At 36.3% G+C, this 15135-nt stretch overlaps 1 protein-coding gene across 7 annotated transcripts in view; it reads left to right on the forward strand.

Moving 5' to 3' along the window:
* The window catches only part of MITF (melanocyte inducing transcription factor), a 264094-nt gene that overhangs the window by 150480 nt on the left and 98479 nt on the right, over window positions 1-15135 (forward strand). For 5 of the 7 annotated variants that reach the window (XM_023498108.2, XM_003762364.4, XM_031953883.1 and 2 more), the window contains exon 2: window positions 12585-12834. In XM_023498108.2, the coding sequence (XP_023353876.1) occupies window positions 12585-12834 (250 nt within the window). The remainder of the gene's footprint in view (window positions 1-12584; window positions 12835-15135) is intronic. The other 2 variants (XM_031953908.1, XM_031953900.1) reach the window with 1 other exon arrangement.

Consider the following 15135-nt stretch of genomic DNA (forward strand, 5'->3'; position numbering starts at 1 on the left):
AGCTGGTATAGTGCCCATGCTAGGCCTGGAGATTCACCTTCCTAAGTCCAAATCTGGTCGCAGATACCTATTAGCAATGTGACCCAGGGCTAGACACTTAACCCTATTTTTCTCAATTTTCTTATCTGTAAAATGAGCTGGAGAAGGAGATGACCAACCTCTCTAGTATCTGTGCTAAGAAAACCCCAAATGGGGTCATGAAATGACATAACTAAAAAATGACTGAACAACAATTCTTGACTGCTAAGGGTCCCTACACAAAACTCTTCTCCTTTAACTGGCTTTATAGCTGGTAAATTAGCTTTTTAAAGGTTCTGGCTGATCTTTTGCCAGCCAATGGCAACATACTTGTCTAATTATATCATGGAGAACTTCTTTGCACTCCTTAAAGGGATTATAAATTTTAGCTACCAACATTTCTTTGACTCTAGCAGGCCATTTCATCAGTTGGTGTGCGGGAAGGTGAGATTCAGTTGATTGGGGTGTCCTGATCAACTCTACCCCTTTTCCCATTATATGCATAAAAACATGTGTTTATCATTAATTATTATTAATGTCATGATTTCAAGATGTTTGTGTGTGTGTTTTTTTTTTTTTTTTAGCCCAAATTGATCCTGATAAACAACTGATCCTTAGAACTTGATGTGATCCTTGAACCAAATTTTCTTTGCTATATCTTATCTCTTGCCTATTTCCCTTGATAGGATGTAGGCAAGATCAGTTTCATTTTAGTCTTTACACCCCCAATATCTAGCATATAATTGGCACCTTTAAAAACATTCATTGATCATTTTTGGTAGGTCTGCGTTGGTATCTGTGGTCAGAATTGGTGATGTCATTTGTGGTCTTTGCAATGTAAATTGCAAATAAATTGCAATTAATTGCAATAAATTTAATTGCAAATAAATTGAGGAATACTGATAAAGCTATGGAACCCTCCCTCAATGCCCCAAAATAAAAAAAAAAAACCTGCCTTTTCTCCTGTTGCTCCTCTGCTTCATCTCAGAGTTTCCCTCTCTTTTTTTCTCAGTCTGTCTTCCTTGTTAAAATTCTCATAGCTCCAGAAACTTAAGGAATCCTTAGTACCTTAATGAGGAATCAGTTATGAAATCCTTCCTTTCCTGGCAGAGAATAAGTTTGGATAGAAGGAAAGTAGAGAGAAAAGTTCAATGCCTTTGAGAATGGATAATGGAAGTGGAGAGATCACAGATACAGAACTAGACAGAAAAGCTGGAGGATTCCCTCCTCATCTCAGGAGTCCTTTCCTTTCCTTTCCTTTATTTTTTTTTTTTAAACCATTGTGTTTCCATCTGAGAAGTGGCTAGAACACTGGGCTTGGAGTCCATCTTCCTGAATTCAAATCTGACATCAGATACTTATTAGCTGTGTGACCCTGAACAAGTCATATAATGTAAGCTACTCCATTTGGGGTTTTCTTGGCATAGATACTGGTGCAGAGTGTGTGTGTGTGTGTGTGTGTGTGTGTGTGTGTGTATTCACACATGTAAACATATAAATCTTTTCCATGTTGCCTCTCCCATTAGGATGCGAGTGGTATGTATTCTTGACTTTCTTTAAGCCTCCAGTGTTTAGAACAGTACCTGTCACATAATATGCATTTAATAAAATGGTTGTTGACTGACCGATAGACATACAGGTGAGACAGAAGAATCAGAAGCTATTTGACTCCACATCCAGCATTCTTTCAACTGGGACATAGTTAATATATTTCCAGATTTGGAGTCAAGAACTCACTCCCTTACAACTCACGTGATCCTGGGCAACCTTCTTGAGTTGCAATTTTCTTATTTCAGCAATTACCTCTCATCACTGTGAAGATCAAATAAGATACTATAATGTGCTTCCCAAACCCTAAAAGTACCATATAAATGTGAAGAATAGTTTGTTTTCTGTTAGTATCGTCATCATCATTTCCACAAGACCAAATTTATTTATTCAGAAAGCAATTATTAATTTCCTCCTATGTATGGATCACTTCCCTTACAAAGCTTACATGTGTTGGTGGAATGGGATAAAAAAGGAAATTAAGCATAAGATATATGCAGAGATGATTAAAGCAATTTCTTGGAATAGGGTATTAGACTGGCAACATTAGGATAGGTATTCTGTAAGAGGTGGTTCCTGCATCTTGAAGGGATTGCATGAATTGGAGGTGAGTAGGGAGTGCATTCAAAGTATGACAAATGGTTAGTGCAAAGGCACAAAAAAAGAGGATGGAACATTGTGTATGAGAAACAACAGAAATGCTTGTTTGTTTGGTATGAAAGACAATAATGTACAGGGAACCTGGAGATTTGGATAGGAGCTTCTTGAATGGAAAGTTACAAGGTCACTGTTGCTTTCAATGATGAATTCATCGTTATTCAATGAGATTTTTTTCCCTAAATTACTACAAATACACAGGAAGATTTAGAGCCCTTGAATTGGATGTTTATCACCCAACTCAAGGGTCTGCTTCTCTCCAGGTGTTCCTGGAACCGTCTTTTAGCTCACTGGGTCATGGAGCATTTTCTCTTGGGCGGATTTTCTGTATCATATAGATCTGACAAGTCTTCCTGGATTAGTTTAGTCAGAGTAGGAAGTGTTAGGCAACTTGAAATGGTAAGTGTCTAGACTGTAATTAAAAAAAAAATCTACTCATCATCTGTGTCCTTTATGACTCATGCACTTGGAACTATTTTAAAAGGCTTGAAGATTTAAAAAATATATATATTAAACACAAAATAAGTTAAGAATACCTTCCATGGATTTCATCTATTGACTATTATATAAATATCTTAACTTGGCTGTTTTGCCATTTTCCCCAACAGATGCATTAAGCAAATGCTTAAGCAGGAACTTTGAGTCCTTAGTTCTGCCCAGCATGGTGAGATTGAGGCACCTCCTTCATACCATATGTTCTCCAGTTTATTGGCTTCATTGCAAGAGTCCTTGATGTCATATCTAGTGTTACATGTGGTCAGAATGATCAGATTTGACATGGCCTTGTGATCTAGTGCCCAGTTTCTTAAATTGTAAGTCGCTAACATGGATGAAAGTATGAATATGGAGGTCATGAAATTATGGTTTATTATCAGTAAATGTTTGATTTGTATACCTCTTTTGCATATCTGTGTACTCCAGGTCATATAGAAATTTCTTTGATGAAAAAGGATTATAAGTGGGAAAAGTTTGAGAAGCCCCAGATCAAGAATTAAAAAGATTTAAGTTCTAGTACCTATTCTGGAACTAGCCAGTCATGTGACTGAATGACTATTTCTCTGGCCCTTTGTTTCCCCAGCTGTAGAGTGAGAAAAGGGTACTATCTCTAATAGTTTCAACCTTTTTTGAGATTAAGGATCTCCTTTTAATGTTAAAAAAACAAAAACAAAAAACAAACAGTGTAACTGCATTATAGTAATTGTGTTGTTTATTAGTAATCATTGATTGAGAACATATGATAACAAAAATCTCCTTTAAATCCAATGACAATTTTAAGTGAATTGATATTTTATTTGAGTCTAAAAGAAAATGGAGTATTTAAGTTCTAAGAGTTTCCCAATGGTTCCTATAGAGTCAAGTTAGACATTTTTATTACATGTATGAACATTTGAAAAACTGTTTTCTACAGAAGGTCTTAGGATCATAGATTTAGAAATAGAAGTGACCAGCTTTATTTTTTGCAAATGAGAAAACAAAGTTAAGAGATTCACCCAGCATTGCATAGCTAGTAGGTGTCTGAGGCAAGCCTGGAAGCCAGGTCCCACGTCCTTTGTTCTGTCCTCTGTGTCATTCTGTCTTTCTCTCTGTAGATACCTTAAAAGAAAGCTGGCTCTTTTACCCCATTCCCTGGGTGTACTGGGAGGTGGGGGTGGGGAGGCAATTGGTCCATAACTCACTTGTTTGGAAATTTTGGATGAGATAGTTAAAAGCACATAGTACAAAGAACCCACCTCTTAAAGACTTAAGAAAGGACCCCAGAAAATTAGAAAGCAATCTGGGAGAAAGTGGAAGTAGACCTTGATAAACTTTATTGTTTTTATTTTTTTATAATTTTTATTGACAGAGTCTATGCCTGGGTAATTTTTTACAACATTATCCCTTACACTCACTTCTGTTCCAACTTTCCCCCTCTCTCCCTTCATCCCCTCCCCCAGATGGCAAGCAGTCCTATACAAGTTAGATATGTCACAGTGTATCCTAGATACAATATATGTGTGCAGAACCGAACAGTTCTCTTATTGCACAGGAAGAATTGGATTCAGAAGGTAAAAATAACCTGGGAAGAAAAACAAAAATGCAAACAGTTTACATTCATTTCTCAGTGTTCTTTCTTTGGGTATAGCTGCTTCTGTCCATCCTTGATCAATTGAAACTGAGTTAGATCTTCTCTTTGTCAAAGAAATCCACTTCCATCAGAATACATCCTCATTACAGTATCGTTGTTGAGGTATATAATGATCTCCTGGTTCTGCTCATTTCACTCAGCATCAGTTCATGTAAGTCTCTCCAAGCCTCTCTGTCTGTATTCATCCTGCTGGTCATTTCTTACAGAAAAATAATATTCCATAACATTCATATACCACAATTTACTCAACTATTCTCCAATTGATGGGCATCCATTCATTTTCCAGCTTCTAGCCACTTCAAAGAGGGCTGCCATGAACATTCTTGCACATACAGGTCCCTTTCCCTTCTTTATGATTTCTTTGGGATATAAGCCCAGTAGTAACACTGCTGGATCAAAGGGTATGCACAGTTTGATAACTTTTTGAACATAGTTCCAAATTGCTCTCCAGAATGGCTGGATGCATTCACAATTCCACCAATAATGTCATGATAAACTTTTAATGAACTTCCTAGAATTCTCTGCCTCCTCCTCATTTCTTTTTTCTGGCTTAACTGGATTCTTTCAAATAGACTTTTTCATGTTAGTCTCAATATTAGTGCCTTTCCTTTGATATTATCTCCAATTTATCCAATCTATATTTTGTTTGTACACTTGTTTGCATGTTGTCTCTCCCCATTAGGTTGTGAGCTTCTTGAGGACAGGGACTATTTACTCCTTTTGCCTTTCTTTAAATCCTTATCTCTGCCACATAGTGGACCTTATTGTCTTGACATCATTTAGAAATTGAACGTCACAGCATAAATAAATTAGGGGAGAAAGGGAAGAATTTCCTTTTAGATCGGTGGATAGGGGTATAACTCAAAACTAAGTGTAGGATAGAGAGAATCATAGAAAATTAAATGAATGATTTGGATTCATACAGTTAAAAAGTCTTTGTACCAACAAATCTATCCAACTAAAATTATGGGAAATGGATAACTGGAGAAAAAAAAATTGGTAGTAAGTTTTTCTGATAAGAATTTCATTTCTGACATATGTATGGAGTGGAACCAAATATAAAAATAAAAAAAATAACAGTACAAATGATAAATGGTTAAAGGATATGAAAGAGAAGGGAAGAAATCTAATCTTTCCACAGTTATGTGAAAAAATACTTTAAATCACTAGTAATTACAGAAAAGAAAATTAAAGCAGCTTTGAAATTTTCCCTTACAATCATCAGATTATAGACGAAGCAAACAAAAGAAAATGACAAATGTTGGGGAGGCATTGAGCACACTATTGATGGAGCTGTCAATTGGTTTAGCCATTCTAGAAAGCCCCAATGTTATTAAACTACTATTTTTGACTTAGTGATATCAGTATTAGGCCTACATCTTAAAGAAAGTAAAGAAAAAGGAGTGCAAAAATATTTCTAGCAACTTTTTTTGTGGCAGCAGACAACTATAAACCAAGGAAGGGGCTGTTATTTTGGGGAAAGGTTGAATAAAACTTGGTATATGAATCTAATAGGATTCTGATAATACCATTCTGATATAAGAAATATTGAAAGCCTGGTTTAAAAAAATCCTGGAAATATTTGTATGAACTGATGCAGAATGAAGTGAGCAGAACCAGGAAAAGTCTGTACAGCAATGACATTTGTCTTTGTAAAGACAAATACCTTTTGGAAACACTTTGAAGGATCCCTTGAAGGATGGTGATCAATACAATGGCCAATTGTGATTATAAAAAACTGATGAAGCCTGCTGCCTACCTCCTGGCAGAGACAGGATGCAATATGAGATAAAAATTTTTTGACATGGCCAGTGTGGGAGTTTGTTTTGCTTGATTATGTAAAATTTTCACAAGGATTTTTCATCTTTATTTTTTTTCCCATTAGAGGAAAGAAGTAGGAGGGAGAGGAAAATTCCTGTGAATTGAAAAAAATTTAAAAATGATACAAGAAAGAAGGACTACAGAATATTAGTTGGACCTCTGTGACAAATTTATTAAAGACAAATATGAGAGATACATAATATGGGCAGAAAGAACTGGATTCAAAAACCTCTTCTGATAGTTGCTCTGTGACCACGATGACAGACTTTCTGAACTTCACTCAGTTTCCTTATCTGTAAAATGGGGATAATAGTTACTGCACTCCCTCCCTCACAAAGTTATTTTGAGACTCAAATGAGATAATATAGACAAAATACAATCCACATATTATGCATTTAACTTCTCTGGCCTTCTCAGATGATTTTTACATAAATTCCGTGAGAAAATATGTATTAAAGCAGCTGGGAAAAGAAGCTGTCCCTTTGTTGACCGTATTAGATAGACATTTGGACCTTAGACCACTCTTGTTTTACAGTTGTGGAACCGAGGAGGAGATTGGGGCAATGATTCTCCCAGACAGTAAGCTAATTAGTGATCAACTCAGGAGCATGATGAAGCATCATGTCACTGTCAACTGTGAAGATTTACAAAGTATTTTGATAGTATTTCATTTGGTTTTCACATCAACTTTGTGAAATACTACCAATGTCATATTCATTTTACAAAGGAAGTGAGGAAATGGTCTTGGAGACACTCTTCTTTATGGCCCCATAGCTGGTCAAATGCTATTAGTCCAATCTGAACTTCAGGCATTCCTGACTCTGAGGCCAGTGTTGTTTCTATTCCCAGAGGCCCTCTTGTTGAGATATCTTGACCCTCTGATGCCCTATCCACTGGTGATCTCACACACTGTATGGGATGATTGAATTGAATTCTGATTGGATTGCCTCCTGAGGCTACAAGTATTTGTGAGCATCATTTGGGGGGAATAAAGGAATATCTTGACATTATAAATCACAAGAAAAATCACTTTAGTCTCTTCATCTGTAAAATGGGGACAATTATACATGTAGAACATTATTTACTGACAATATTTTTTCTAGGAGCTCAAGGCAGGGTGTTTGCTATATAAGTGTTTTTATAAAGGCAGTTATTCTTTGTATCATAGATTCATTGCTGAAAGAGATCTTAGAAATTACTGAATCCAAACCTGTCAATTTCCAGATGGAAAAACCAAGCCTCAGAGAGGATAAATGACTTGTTTGCCATGATACAGGCAGGATTTGAAACCAGGTCCTCTGGCTCAACCCCCACCCCCTCTCCCATGGTAACAGGTGTTAAGTTTTTGTATATATATTAAAAAAAAAAAAAAGCAAATTGGGGGATTGAATCAACACGTTCTTTGGGGAGTGATTTGGCTTTTCTGGTGATCAGATGACTTCTGTAGTCCTTAAGAGAGGCAATGTAGAGTAGTAGAAAGATCATAGAAGATCTGGGTTTGAATCTTAGTCTGCCACTTCTTACATGTATGATCTTGGCTAAGACAGAGCTCTTTGGACAATAGTCACTTCATGTGGAAATGAATTAGATGATCTATAAGGGAGCAAATGAGTCATTTAACAATACCTGGCACATAGTAGGCACTTAATAAATACTTGTTCCTTTACTCTACGGATAATCTCGAGATCTGAAATCTAGATTCAAATTTTGATTTTACTACTTACTATGTAACAGTGTGAACTTGAATAAATCACAAGGTCAGAAATTTAATAAAATGAGGGGAGGATCCTATGATGTTAATTCAGCAGAGTATGACTAAGTATAGGAAATCTAGGGAGTAGGTGAAGAAATATAATTACCTCAAATGGTCTAGTCGTGAACTTGGCTGGCCATGATTTTCCTTCTGGACTCTGGGCTGTTCCAGGAGATGATGTGTTTCTTTCTAGTGTTCAGTGCTTTTGGCCAAGTTCTAACTTGTTGTGGGGTTGAAGAGAGCTTTGAACTTTCTTTAAAAAATATACATTTGTGTCTTCTCCTCCTTGGAACCGAATAGCAAAGAGCTGTCCAGATAGATTTGTGGATATGCTCGCCTCTCAGGCTAGGCTGCTTTAAATGTGTCATCAGTTTTACAGATGGATTAGAGTAAATCGGTTTCTTGGAATTGGGTTTCTTTGGTGGGGAGATGGAGCTTGAGCTTTATGTGCCCCCTTAAGGGGTCATTTAGCTCTTTAATTGTACCAATTTGTAGAACCCTCCTTGTGCCTCATTGAGTAAGTTCCCAAACTTAGGTTGTCTTTTTCCTTAAAATCTACACAAAGTCCTCTGTATTCTCATCCCCTTCACTCCCCAACACATTTCAATTCCATAATTTATGCTCTTTCATCCTACTTGACATCTTGAAGCAGCTACACATTTCCATTTTTAATTGTTTATAGAGTGATCATCTCAGATTCAGTTATTCCCAGGAGGGAAGGATGTTGAAAAGACTGAGAACCAAACTGTGAATACAGGAGTCATCTTTCACAGCATAGTTTTCATCTTGAAGGGATGGGTGTTCAGTGAAGTAACTGCAATGAATCCTTTACACTTTTTTTTTTTTTTGGAGATTTATTAAAATAATAGCAGTTAGCTAAGCTTTGCTCCCTGTCTTCTGAAGAGATTTTAATTAATTTACAATTCTTCTTTCTGTATGTGTGTATCCATGTATTTCAGTTATGATATTTTTTTAAAAAGCCCTCATAAAATGCCCTGTCACCCGAACTTTTCTGATGTCAGGGAGCAGCGATTTTGATGTAAGATGCTTTAAAAATACTTTACTGTTAATTGAAAGGATTTTCCCCCCACGTATCACAGTCAATGACTTGCCTGGAGAAGCTAATTAGTGCGATTATTCCCCAGCCCCGTTAGTTACAGCACAGAGGTTTTCTCTTGTTTTATCAAAAGGATCAGTCTCCCTGGGAATGTTTCAACCTGACAGGCTTTGAATAGTCAAATGATTTTTCCCCCCCTCTTCTTTATTTATTTTTCAGGAAAATTTTGTGCTTAAGAAAATCCTGATTGTTCTAAAAAAAAAAAAAAAAACAAAAAAGGAAATCGTCCTCTTATGTAAAGAAACTTTAATTCAAGTCCCATATTGAAGACATCTTTTTTTTTTTTTTTTTTTTTTTTTTGGTCAATGCCAAGATGTCTGTTGTTACCAAATAAGCGGTTAAAAGGATCAACAGTTTAGCTTGCTTATTTAATACACTTCTCTCTATTCTAAGCAAAATAATAATAATAATAACAATGGGGATGATATTAAAATTGGCATTTAGTGAGTTAGGATTGACCCTGGAATTTGCCAGTTCCTCCCTATCTGACATCACCTAGTCACTCTTGGTCTTAGTTTCTTATTCTTTAAAATGAGGGAATTGGACTAGATCAAGGCATCTTCAGCTTTTTCCACTCATGACCTCTTTTTGTCTGAGAAATTTTTATGTTATATAGGCACATCAAATCGTTATATAAATCAAACCATTTACATCTTATTAATAAATCAGAAATTCTATGCTCAAGGATGGGCATGGATGTAGAATAAGAGAATTTCCTCATCTCCTCCTTTGTCCCTTCTGTGCAGGGCTTTCAGGGTGAAATGTTTAGAGTTCAAGGAGATGACTCTTGAGTTGGAAGATTTAAAGATTGAACTTTTTTTTTTCTTTTGCTATCAATTACACAGGATTACTCTAGAGGGAAGCTGGAAATTTTTCTGCATTCTTCCTAACGACATTCAAATTGGGAGGAGAGTTAGAGCTAATCACTATGAACTCTTCCCTCGAAGGGTGACTCTGTGTGTGTCCCTCCCTGTTCAAAAGGGCTTTTGCAGTCCAATTTGCAAAATCATTGCACAGTGTGCATTTCCAAAGGACAAAAGAGCTGGACAGCTCTTTTTCTATATGACCTCAAATGGAGCAGCCAGATAAAGTCTCAGGGGGAGCATGTGTAAAGGATGGATGCTGAACTTGGAGGCAAGACAGAGGAATACTTCAAGTCTTATCCCAGATGTGTGATATTGAATAATTCAGCCTCTTTAGACCTCAATCTCTTCATCTGTAAACTGATGAGATTAGACTTGATTTTTAAAGTTCCTTCCAGCCTTATTAAATCTGTGATTCTGTGATCCTCCTACCATTTGTGCTGCTTGTTCCAAGCATGCTGACTGAGCTCACCATGTGAGTGTTGTACTACAGTTAAGTCCAAGGTCCTGCATTTACGAGATTTTCCAGGATCCACAGGGACTTCTTTATCGACCAAACTAATTGATGATCTCTTTGGCTCATCAATAATAGATCAAGATAGAATCAGAACCACATTCATTCATGTCAAAAAAACATTAATTGTTTATTCTAGTCCTTGTTCTAAGCTCTGGAGGCACAAAGAAAAAAGTGGAAAAAGTCCCTGCCCCCCAAGGATTTTACATTTTAATTGGGGGTATGGGAATGTCACATCTCAGGAGTGCCAAGTTGCAGGAAGGAACAGTAAGAAAGTCAGTGGGGCTTGAACAGAGAGCACTTTGCTTCTGGACTTCAAACCTGCCCCACCGCCGTCACACCAAAACCCACAAGCGTACACCATCATTACCATTAAGGAAGCTATTAAACTGATTAAAATGTACCCCGTTGACAGCAACCTATGTCAACAGTGTGGGATTTTGTCATCTCTAAGGAGTGCCCTGATTTAGGCATGCAAATTGTCTGGTATATCAAGAATTGAACACTCCAGTGATTCACCTGTGGGATCCTTGGATGACAAGCCTTGCACCTAGCTCTATTTAAGAATTCAATTTTTGTCAAGTTCAGATTTTCCCCCTGCTAAGTGCTGTTTCTCTTTAATTTACGTCTACCTTTAGAATGAAAGGGTGGAACAATGGCATTCATCCATTGATACAAATGTGTGAACTTTAATATTTAATATTTTATGACTAAAATAAATAAGAAATGGATATAGGCTAGAGAATTAGGGACATTCCTTTATCTGTGGTTGTAGAGAAGAGATTAGGCAGCAGGGATGACTGAGTAGTACAATGGGAGTCACAGTGAGTTACAAGTCTAAAAACCCATGTTCAAAGGCTGCTTCTGCTCTTTTCTCCCTTTGTGACCTCTGGTATGTCTTTGGGTCTCTATTTCTCCATCTGCAAGATGGGGAAACACTATGGCTGCAATGGATAGTGTGTTGGACCTGGAGACAGATATTCGAGTTAAAATTGTGCCTCAGATGCTGTGTGTGTGTTTGTGTGTGTGTGTGTGTGTGTGTGTGTGTGTGTGTGAAATCATTCAAACTCTGTCTCAGATTCTTCATCTTTAAAATGGAGATAAATTATCAGTTGTGATGCTACATAATGTACTTTGCAAACCTTGAAGTTTCATGTAAATACTAGCTGTTATTAAATTGAAAAATTTGGATCAAATGACCTCTAAGATTTTTCTTCTAACTCTCCATTTGTGACCCAATAATCTAATCCAGTGAACATTTATTAAGCACCTATTATGTACCAGGAATTGCGCTAAGTGCTGGATCCTATGTTTCTAAGTCTTTGGATAATTTGCAGGAGGAAACTCTAGCTAACAAAGAGTTAGTGGGGAGCTGTGTAGGGAGAATGCTCACTGCTGATGACATTCCTAAGTGATGTCTAAAAGCCCCTCCAAAATAAGAGAATGAAACTAAAGCTGTGCAAGGAACAACTAGATTCACATTCTTCCCTCTTGTCTTCTACCCTAAAGGCAAGTCTATACTAAGAGACCTTGCTAAATAAGGTTTTGATTTCCCCAATACAGAATTACACCTTTTCACTAATTGGTATTAATTAGGTGTTCAAAAATTCGTTTTCTTTCAATACCATGACAACTTAAGGAAAAATTCAGAAAATTAATTTTATATTCTCCCCCCACCCCAAACTATTAGTTGTCATTGTTACCTAATAGATACCTTCATGGAATTTGGATAATGATTTAATCATGGTGCAGAGATTCAATTATAAAGCAAGAGAATCAAGCAGCCTGTATTTAAGGGTGAAAGAAATATAAGTGTGAAAAAAATGATCCCTTAAAAAGCCTGATTTCCTGTCACTACATATGGCAGTATTATATTTACTGTTAATGTTTGGTATGAAATTTTTAAAAAACTACACACGTTTAAGCTGCATAATAAAAATGCTTGGATGTAATCAAGTTAACTTATTTTAATTCAACTACTAATGACTAAAATCCGATCAGCTCTTGAATTCCAATTATGTTGAGTGCCATTTTGTTACTGATTATATTTGCAAAAGTTAATTTCATAGTTTAGTATAATTTCAGCTAATACTCCCCCTCTTACCCCCCAAAGTAAAAGAGGTGTTTCATTAGGGAATTCACTGTGTTCTCCTTTGGCTCCCCCACAGCAGTTCCACAGAGCATCCTGGGGCTTCCAAGCCTCCACTAAGCTCCTCCAGTATGACATCACGGATTTTGCTACGCCAGCAACTCATGCGTGAGCAGATGCAGGAGCAAGAGCGCCGGGAGCAGCAACAGAAACAGCAAGCTGCTCAGTTCATGCAACAGAGAGTCCCCGTGAGTCAGACACCAGCTATTAACGTCAGTGTCCCCACTAGCCTTCCCCCTGCCACCCAGGTGCCAATGGAAGTCCTTAAGGTACGTTAAGTGTCACTTCCCTCCCACCCCCTCCTTTAAACCTGCTGCTCTGGTTTGACTTCTTCCTTTTACTTTGAAGGGGCTGTCAAAAACTCTTATGAACTTTGCTTTCCCATAGTCATAGATGTACAGCTAATATTAGGGTTGTCATCTTTCCTCATACCTGTGGCTGTACTAGTACGCATCATTCTGCGATCTAAATTTGGCCATCTTTTTGATTGCCGTTTAATGAAAGTATTTTGAACATAGGTTTAAAATTCCATATGTTATTGACTCTTTCTCCCTCCCCCCATATGTTGTCTTTTGCTAAGTCTATTTTATTTATCGTTTTCTCATTTTAAGCCGTAGTTGGGGCAGCTAAATGCATCACATGCAGAACACAGCAAGGACTCCTTAAGGAACAGTAAACAGTTATAGGAAATACCAGAGGAACTGTCAATAGTCAATTTTAATTGTTGAGAAGAAATTTCTGTTTATTGAAATTAGAATTTCTTTTTATTGGAATTACTGTTTATTGAAATGATAGTTTTACTTTTGGGAAGTTTTGAAACCTGGAATGTATCCTGAGTGTTTCTCAAGATATTTTAAAAATAATTTCCAAATGATTTTCACCACTTTTGTTCTTTACAAATGATTATTAGTAATCGATACCTGTTGTTAAAAAAATTAATTCTAACTTCTTTATAAATTCTTCTCATTCTTAAATCTGGCAATTTTTTTTTTTTTTAAAGGCTTGTATAACCAGCCATCGTAATCCTTTTACTCAAATGAGTTGATTGCTTTTGGTAGCTTTAGATTTTTTGTTAGACAAGAAGCTGCAGGGGCTTGCTGGTATCTTTCTGTCAGGGGACATAGAGCTTCCTAATTACTGGAGAAAATTGTAGCGTGTCTAAAAATAGACTTTGGTTCACACATGGGAAGTCCAGAGAAAGTCACATAGAAAAATGCGCTTTGTTAAAAGATGTGCATTTGTGGTCCTTTGAACAAGGAATGCCATATAAAAGAAAAAACCGTAAACCCCCCACCAAAACCCAAATTGGCCTCCCAACTGGATTCTACCCACTTGTCAAGCTCTCTTTTTCCTTGTGAACCATAGATATTGCTGTCCCCTAAACTGATTCACTTTTCACATTGATTATTAATTGTAGGCACTGAACAAGACACTTAGGAGGCCTTCTAGCATCTTCCTCTTAAAATGTATAACAGGGAGAAATTATTATTCCTCTGAGAGAGCTGGGGTTGTTCCACTTCTTGAATATTATACTATGAAACTTACTAGCAGTGATTGTCACTTAGGATAAGGGAGAGGATGCTAGTGAAAATTTAATACATTTTAAAAATGTTCTTTGCTGAAATATAGGAATCTAGTCTTTAAAAATAATCAGCCTTGGTGAAAGAGGAATCAACTGAAATAATGTTATTATGCCAAAGTTACAATAAGTGGTGCCTTTAAATAATAATTTATCTTAGTTTAACATTTTCAAAAATTAATGTACTACTGCTAATGAATTTTTTTTTTTTTTAACTTATGATTTAGATGAGCAATCCTATCTTGGTTAAATAAAAATGAATAATTCAATTATTGGTTTGATTTATTTTCTGTCAATCACTAACATACTAATGTAATACTAAAATATTAAAAGTATGAATGTTGCTTACCATGTAAATTATTTGCATTTTGAAGACTTGTACTGAAGTTGTAGAAAAAAGTACATTTATTTTATTCATGCTGTAATTGCTGACTTTTTCTTCAATGACCATCAATGAAGAATTTTAAGAGATATTTACAGTGGGACACTGGTAATGTCATACTCAGTAACAATAGAAATTGATGTCAGTATTAATTGCATGCTGATTGAAACCAACATCACTTTAAGAGAGTGGTATGGGGTGGGAGAATTAGAGAAACACTTTACAACCATATACAATGTACTTGTAAATCAATACATGTCATTGTGAAAAAGACTGTGTTGATCATCCATTCATTTGAATTGATACCCGTCAGCTTTTTTCTTGGTGTTCGATTGTTTTTTGCTCATATCTTTATCTTTAGCTAAAGGCCAGAAGATAAAATACAACCATATTGTTTGAAAGTCAAGTGAGTTTTCAGCAAGCATCCATTGTGTATTTGATATTCTTTATATCTAAAATTTATATTTCAATTATAAGAATCAATTAACTAACTTATAAAGCTGGAAAGACAATGAACCACTCTTCACAACACTATTCTATCTAGTTTTAGCATTTATCAAGGCAGGAGATATTACTCATAAGTTAAATAGTCAACCAGAAAAAATATAA

This window comes from Sarcophilus harrisii, chromosome 1, assembly GCF_902635505.1.
Source record: "Sarcophilus harrisii chromosome 1, mSarHar1.11, whole genome shotgun sequence".
Lineage (NCBI taxonomy): Eukaryota > Metazoa > Chordata > Mammalia > Dasyuromorphia > Dasyuridae > Sarcophilus > Sarcophilus harrisii.